This window comes from Podarcis erhardii, assembly GCF_964252035.2.
Source record: "Podarcis erhardii genome assembly, chromosome: 1".
NCBI classification, from domain to species: domain Eukaryota; kingdom Metazoa; phylum Chordata; class Lepidosauria; order Squamata; family Lacertidae; genus Podarcis; species Podarcis erhardii.
This window is the reverse complement of record NC_138497.1, coordinates 66586549-66594651: the sequence shown is the minus strand read 5'-3', so window position 1 is coordinate 66594651 and position 8103 is coordinate 66586549. Positions and strand designations below refer to the sequence as shown.

At 38.1% G+C, this 8103-nt stretch overlaps 1 protein-coding gene across 5 annotated transcripts in view; it reads right to left on the bottom strand.

The window, feature by feature from the left end:
• Positions 1–209: 209 nt before the first annotated feature.
• Positions 210–8103, bottom strand: part of HIPK3 (homeodomain interacting protein kinase 3) — a 64092-nt gene continuing 56198 nt past the window's right edge. For 4 of the 5 annotated variants that reach the window (XM_081834038.1, XM_081834040.1, XM_081834041.1 and 1 more), the window contains exons 14-17: positions 7791–8020; positions 7338–7465; positions 6847–6984; positions 210–4529 (exon numbers count right to left, since the gene is read on the bottom strand). In XM_081834038.1, the coding sequence (XP_081690164.1) occupies positions 4056–4529; positions 6847–6984; positions 7338–7465; positions 7791–8020 (970 nt within the window). In that variant the 3' untranslated portion in view covers positions 210–4055. The remainder of the gene's footprint in view (positions 4530–6846; positions 6985–7337; positions 7466–7790; positions 8021–8103) is intronic. The other variant, XM_081834042.1, reaches the window with a different exon arrangement.

Sequence of the window (8103 nt, the reverse complement as noted above, 5' to 3'; positions counted from 1 at the left end):
CTGGCCAAAAATGGAAGCTCAAATGTTCTTGAAGATCACTTCAGTCAAACTATTTGGGGGGAAATCACATCACTAAGATAAAGCTGGTGGCCTGAATCCTGTGAAACTGGAAATTTATATAAATGAGCCCTTGAGAGTTAGAGAAAAGATTGAAAAACTTTTCAGTTATCTCAATCTACTTTAATAAAAATAAAAGCCGACAAGTTCCATTTGCTGCAATATATATTTTAATTCAAAGTGAATCTTGACAGTAATACACCATAAATTCTTATTTTGACACTCACCAAAATAGTCACCTGGAAAACCCGCTTTTTGTGACAAAGTACAGAAGGCTTGGTCACATTTAAATCACTGAGAACTAGAGAGAAATACTATCGCAAACTGTAGGAAACATTACATCCATAAAAATTTTCCCAGTCCTCTTATTGTAATATTGCACAGTGCAATTGCTACATGGCAAACTAGTGTAGCACAGAAATCAAGAACAAAAAAGCCACAAGTCTACAAATAATTGTTAAACTGTAACAGTTCAAACTTAGTAACCAAATCTATATTAGTTCTAAAACAAATCTTTCTACAGCTTGCAGTGTGATTTTAGCATTTACCGAACACAAACCAAGTTAAAATTAGCTGTAAATACAGAATATTTGAAAATTAAAAATAAAATAATTAGTTAATACAGTAGTATATTTGATCAATAACACACCCTGAATTAAAGTTAAAAACCGAATACAAGGGATTCATATAAAAATTAAATTTCCAAATTGAAAATCGTATGCAATTTTGTTATCGTGCAGTGTTTTATTTAAAAGGCATCAGAAGAATAAGATGTATATATGGGATTACATTGACCATAGATTTATACCAATTTTTTGTCTGGACAGACCCTTAGCCCTCCTAAAGCCATAGCAACCATAAGTAGGTTATCCTACAGCTAAATTATTCCGCTGCAACCAAAATCAACAGAACTGTTTTGCTGTGCAACTGCAGAGTATAGCCTGAGAGAGGGCAGAAGATCTAGTCCTTCACTGCAATGCTCATTGCAGAACTGGTTGTTGAGTAGCACATTATGCTCAGTGCTGATTGTGGCAGAACTTAATTTATCACTTCTGAAAAGCAAAAAATATTTGCTCTTTTGCAATATGCTAGGAGTCAGAGTCTACCTTTGGGGTATTACTCTTAGAAGCGGTTCTATGTTTGACATGGTGTAATGTATCAAGTACATTAGCTTTGTATCCCAAACAGAATTTAAAACATAGTAAATACTCTACAGAGCAAGACAGGTCCAAGTAAATTAAGAGAATACATTTTTATTTTTATTTGGTGACAATTATAGAAAAAGTAAGCTAACTTCTGGTGCTCATGGCTCCTGATGTGTCCACTGCCAGCAATGGAGATAAGCATCAAGAAATGCCGTTCTCAACACCAAGGAGTTAACAGAAAAGAGGAATTTACTGAACCATGAACATTAAGGAACATGACAAAATCTGCTTATTTTCTTGATTCCATCTGCTTCAATATATGCTGAAAAGGTTTCAGATTAGATCACATTATTCTTGTCTTTATTTGATAGAGACACATTTGTATTTCTACAAAACACATAAAACTGTTTATGAAAAACCCAGAATACTCCTTTAGTGTGCCCAAGAGCATGTCTGCACTCAGTGGGACTTGTCACTCTTTTCATCTGAACAGCAGCTTTCCCATGCCATTATCACAAAGTTGGGTTTTAAGCTTTTCCAACTTTCAGAAGTGATTTTTTTTTGGGGGGGGGTACATGACACAGAGCGCTTTTTTAAAAAGCCCCACCTGGTCATGCAAAGCTGCAGCTCTCTGACTGTGGCCTAAAAGTTGTGAGAAAGGGTTAGGGTTTATTTCCATATTCAGCCATTAAAATGTACTGCTGGTTTTGGTTTTTGTCAACTAATACTGCTGTATTTCAGTCCTGAAAAGTAAATCAAATGTAGGCACATTTTTCCACTTAGACATTCATTAAATAAAACACTGCTTGTGTTAATGGAACAAAGAAAAACTCTATCAGCTGTTAGACTGCTGAGGCTGCAATCCTCACACTTTCCTAGAAGTAATGCCCACTGAACTCTGTGGGAATTACTTTTAAGTAAACATGCCTAGGATTGTGCTTGAGAGAAACCCTTTGCACTCCTATTCCAGTCTATGCTGCAATAACTGTATTCCAGAATCTTTGTTTATAAAAAAAAAGTTAAGTCAAGCCACCAAGATAGTTTTCTTAAGTGTCTACACAATGTCAATATGAACACATACAAATTAAATTACATGGATACACCCATTTATATGCAATGATAGTTAATGGAGATAAAATACTGATGCAAATAACACACCCCAAAATAACATATGCAATTGTCTTCCATCATTTACAATATAGTAGTTACAACACTCCAAACATGAAAGCAAACAAAAACAAAATCAACCCCATACTTCAATTTCATGTCATTAGACTTATACAGAAATTAGAAGGGTAAGAACTAGTTAAATCACCTAATTTCACAGCTATCTGAAGTGGCAATCATTATATAGCAGCTTATCTATGATACATTCAAGATAGATGATACAATTTATTACTTGCCTCATAAGCTAAAACACAACCTCATTTTAATACCCTCCTTTTAAAACCCATCCCTATCACTACACTTGAGGTCTATGAAAAAAGTAGCTACCTTTTAATAGGAAATGGATGATTAAGTCTTTGGTGCTGCAAAAACAATCTTATTTGAACAAGAACAAAAACACACACACACACAGAAATGATGCACTTCCTAGAGGGGAAAATGCATGTAATTTGTTGTCCCTGACGGAATGTATTAAATAAGAAAATACCCCCACCCCCAAAAAAGGCTAGAACAAATACTAGAATGTAAAAAGGCTAAAATCTCTCCCATGCATAAATGAAAAATTGCACACAAAGTACTCACACCTTTTCAAGCTTCAATAGTAAATATTCTGCTACTATTTATTAAATACTGCATGGTTTGCTCAAGCTAAGATGAAACCACAGCATGAATCAATGAGCATTTTGCTTTTTGCTTTCATAATCTAGCCAAGTCATGCCTACTGCACCTCTAACAGGTTATTAAAATCCAGTTGGACTTAAACACTTTGAAAATAAACTACTTAGATTGTATTGCAGTTCCACTGAACAGTATAAAACACCATTTTTTAAATTCAACAGCCACTGAATCAACTTTTCCTATGAACTACAAAATGCTTTCCGTGAAGCTGATCATTCGGGGGGAAATATCAGACAGCAGAATTCAGCTACAGCAAAACATGCTGTCCCCTAGATAAAGAAATCACAACCTATACTAAAATCATACCACACACAAATAAAAAAAGAAAGAGAGAGAGAGCGCGCATAACTCTATGAAATAATCAGCAAAACTGAATGTTAAGTGCTGCAGTCCTCAACATTTATAATATAGTAACATTAACAACCTCAAATATTTAAGGCACTATGTGTGGGAACAGTTTACAATGCAGCTGAGATTATTAGGACATCAACATTTAAGAGCAAATTTCTAGGCAACTTTGTTTTTGCCCATGCAAAGGACACATGCAATGTGAAGAACAGCTCAACCTTTTTTAGATAAGTGACTCGACACTGAACACCAAGATACATAATACAAACAAGTTACTCATACATGATACTGATGACACATGTGCATCTGTTGCTCTAAATCTGTACACTCAATGGCTTCCCAAATGTAGACGTGTCTCGCACTAGTTAGAAGGCAATTTTATAAAAAATAGTAGGAGCAAAACTGGATTTCTGCTCCCATAAGTCACCTGTCTGGAGTTACTCTATAAGAAGATAACATGACTAAAGACAAATTTATACCAAATGTGCAAAAACACATTAAAAGTGAGTTAAAGCTCAAGGTTGTTTAAATTGCACCCAAGTCTAACATGATTAAAAAAAATATCTTTTTGTTGTGCCATGGCTAATATTTATTAAATACCATGTTTTCCTCTCAAATCACATGTATGTATCACTGAGCTCTGTCAGCGTACTTGAGTTCTCACATAAATGGATACTGGCTGAGTTTCGTTGGACTCAATGGAAATCCTGTGTAAGCAGGTGATGCAATGTAAGAATGTGGTGGGAAAATTGGTTTGTACTGAGTCTGGTGGATGGTTGGGGAAGGTAACAGTCGGGGATTTATGCCCACTGGGACCTGGTGAACTAGACCACCGTGATGAGAGATACTGTAAGTGGGATGCTGTAAGATCGGTCTTGAGGTACATGGTGAGGCTAGGATGTGGGCAACGGGAGCAGCAGTAGTGAGGGGCGCAGATGATGGATACGGCAGAATAGCAGGCTGTCCTCCAAGATGTGTACTTCCAGCCAAATGTGCATGGACTGAGGTATGAGTGGGACTTCCATGTTGAAGGGAGAATGCATGACTGGCAACATTAGCTGGGATATAAGCCTGCTGTCTCCAATGACCACAGTTTCCATTCCACTCCTGAGACCCAGATCCAAAGTGTTGAACCTGTCTCAAGAGAAACTGCAGTTAATTTCAAGCAGTAAATACAAGATTCCCCAGTCTCCAAAGTGGACAGCTATCACATCTAAACAATCTTCTTCTGTTCCCACCAACGCTGCCTGAAACATCTTTGGGGATGGGCTTCCTCCACCTCCTTGTGGTCATATATGTCCACCACCCCACAATCATAAGAACTACGCTGCTGGATCAAACCAAGGGGTCGTCTGGTTTGGCATTTTGTTCCCATAAATGGTCAGCTAGATCAGTGGTCTTCAACTGGTGGGATGGGACCATATTTGTGGGTCACAGCCTGACCCAAGGTGGGTCACACAATAGGAGCACTATCACCATGCAAATATATGGTAAAAGGTTAAGAGATGGGTCCCCAAATGCATGTTTGGGTTGGAAGTGGGTCGTGGGTCTGAAAAGCTTGAAGACACCTGGGCTAGATGCTTCTGAGAAGATTAGAAGGAAGGCATGAGGAAAAGCATCCTCAGTTTGTCCCCACCATCTGGTACTCAGAGGTGTATCATCTTTGAATATAGAGTTTCCATCTAGTTAGGATTGGAATAGCCTGACGGAATTATCCACCTTGAATTTGTCCATTCCTTTTTAAAGCCATGCAAATTAGTGTTGGTCAACACGTATTGCAGCAATTACAGCTCCTAATTTTAATATTTGTTGACCTGGATCCAGAGTTTCTTTAAGTGAAACTTTGATCATAGAATATTCCCACTAAAGGGGGGGAGCAGGCAACTTTTACTTATGTCTGTCCCTCTACAGCCCTTTGAAAAGCTACCCTAGAGGGTTGGAAGACCCTCTGGAACCATGTGAGAGGCGACACTGGAGGCTCTAGGGGAAGGAGAAATTGGAAAATCGCTTCCCTCCTCCTCCCTGCCCCCCAACAGAAGCCTCCACTAAATCACAGTTCTGCCTGTGAATGGAAGGAGCTCTTTCATTTGCAAATCCAAATCCATTGTGTGCAGTCATGTTTTTTCTCCTATTCTGAACCTGGTGACCCCAAAATCCTCATACTGTGACAGGAAGAACAGCCTATCTTCTGTTCCACCCCATTTTATAATGTTGGGACTGGCGGAAAGTGGAAAACAAAATAGTTCTGGCAACTGGGAATTAGACAAGACCTCTCATGTGAATGGCTTGAGAGCCAACAGTTAATGTCCCCTATTATAAGAACAATTTATAGACTATGATGTATGGCATTATGAATTAAGAAGCTCAAAGCTTTTTATATGAATTATTGATCGCATTATCTGACACTGGATATGTGATGCAATAGGAGAGGCAGTTCAGAATACCTTCAGGTAAATTTGACTATATTAGTTTTGAAGTTTCTCTCTTGAACCCTGCCCCTTAAAACCAATCTATATGTAACATCACAAATGATATTGTGCACACCTATATATGGAAATACAATGAGAGAATTTCAACTAGATTTTTTTCAAAGGAATCTACAAACTCATGAATATATGAATAACCAAATTATAAGTTATGCTTCTAAATATAGTCATGAAACTTCTAGAAAACTTATCTATGAGTTGAAAACAAGCACACATAAGTCACAAATTTTGTAGCACAAAACACAAATGAATGCATGAATAAACCAGATCCACACTGATCCAAAGCACCAGCAAATATGCTTAAACAAAACAAAACTTACTGGGTAACACTTAGACTTTGGCCCACTTTCACATTCAAATGAACCATACTATTGTGTGTGTGTGTGTTCTGCTACACAACTATGGTGTATGTGTATGCACATTTGTATGTCCCAATGTAAATACCAAAACTATGCAAGTAGGGCAAATCACACAAGTCCCAATTATCCATGCCGTTGTGGTCGTGTCACATATACTGTGGCCTTTCAAGGTATTGCCAGAGCCAGTATTTGAATTAAATTAACTTTTCTCAATGGCTTTGTTTAAAGCCTCTTTCTTGTTTAAGAAAAAAACTATGAAGGAGCAGCTCCTACACAACTTTTTGAAGGAGCTCTCAGACTTGAACACAATGAATGGAATCAAAGAAAGCACTAAGGCAAACGTTCTGTCGGCGCAAACATTTCTGCTTGGGAAATGGAAAGTTATAGCCCTCTCCTCCCACCCTCCACCCACCCACCAAATCTGTTTCCAATTCTCTGGAACAGACTCGGTGAGGACATGAGCCTACACAGGCAGAGAAGGGGGGAAATCCCATTATGAAATGCTTGCACTGACAGGACTCATTAACAGAATTATCATCCAAAATGTAGGTGTAGATACAATTTCTTGCTGTATGCTTAACCACTCGCAACATTCACAGAAAATACCACTGTACGAGTCCTCAGTATTATCTGGTGTGTAAAAGGTATCCTCAGGAAAGCATCTACAGAAGAGTGGCAGCCCCTTAGATAGGTAGGTTCAAAGCCATTTAGAGCTTTAGGTCCAAACCAGAATCTTGTGTTACGCTAGAAAAGAAATAGAGTGTCAAATGCAGACTCTGGAAGATTGATGTCATATGTTTGTAGTGGTCTACTCCATCATCAGGAACTGGGATATCAAAGTATGTATGCACTAAATTTGCTATTTAGACTTCGAGGAAGCCCAACATACTGCATGTTAATTGTCTCTACCTGATATCTCAACCAGTCTAAAAGTTTGTCTTTGGTTAATTTGATTAAAATTATAGTTAACCAAGGTCAGAATGAAAGATAGATGAAGTAGTGGGGATGGGTTTGAGTCATGTGTGTGCAGTAGATTTCAACATTAAAATATCTGAACTAATAAAAATATCTCTACATTGCAATATTTACATACATACCTGACTGAGGTTTGAGTGCTGCTGATGGAATGCTGATATCAATTTTCGTTGACGATTGCCCAAGCCAGAAGGATGGTTTGTTTTTATACGGGCAGATCGGCGTTTTACCAGTGGTTGACAGGTGGTAACTAGCAAAATATGAAAAGATCAACATAGGATACATCAGGGTTGCTTCTAATGTTTTCACTTTATTCAACTTAATGGTAAACATTAAAACTGTAAAACATTAGAGCATTCAAGGGAGAAGATAACAAACCACACACATCCCATATTATTATTGGTTCAGGGGGGAAGTGCACTCCCAAAAACCTCTCTGGAGTTCCCCCCAGAGAGGGTTTTTGAGGATATAGGAGAAGAGACAGGAAATGATCAGTTACCCAGGTGGTCCTCCATTCATGTAATCTACATTGAACAAAACGTGGCCAGCACAGAAAACACATAAGCACCAATTACCTGCATTTGTAATTTGCTCATCTGCATTTAACCTGTTCTCTATCCTCATTGGTGGCACCACCACAGTACAGACAGCTGGTTTGGCTTCCAAGTTAGCTGAGGTTCTTGTTTCTGGGTTTTCATTGGTGTCTTCTGCAAAACTATTTTCTAGGAATGGACTGTCGTGGCCTGAAGACTCTGAACTGGGAGAACCATCCACAGTGTCACTTTCTTGTTCATCATCTGACATACTACAGAAATAAAGTAAAGCACCGTTATGAAGAATACATCACATTCATTCCTTTTGCAGCAAACATCCAAAAACAAAACAAAA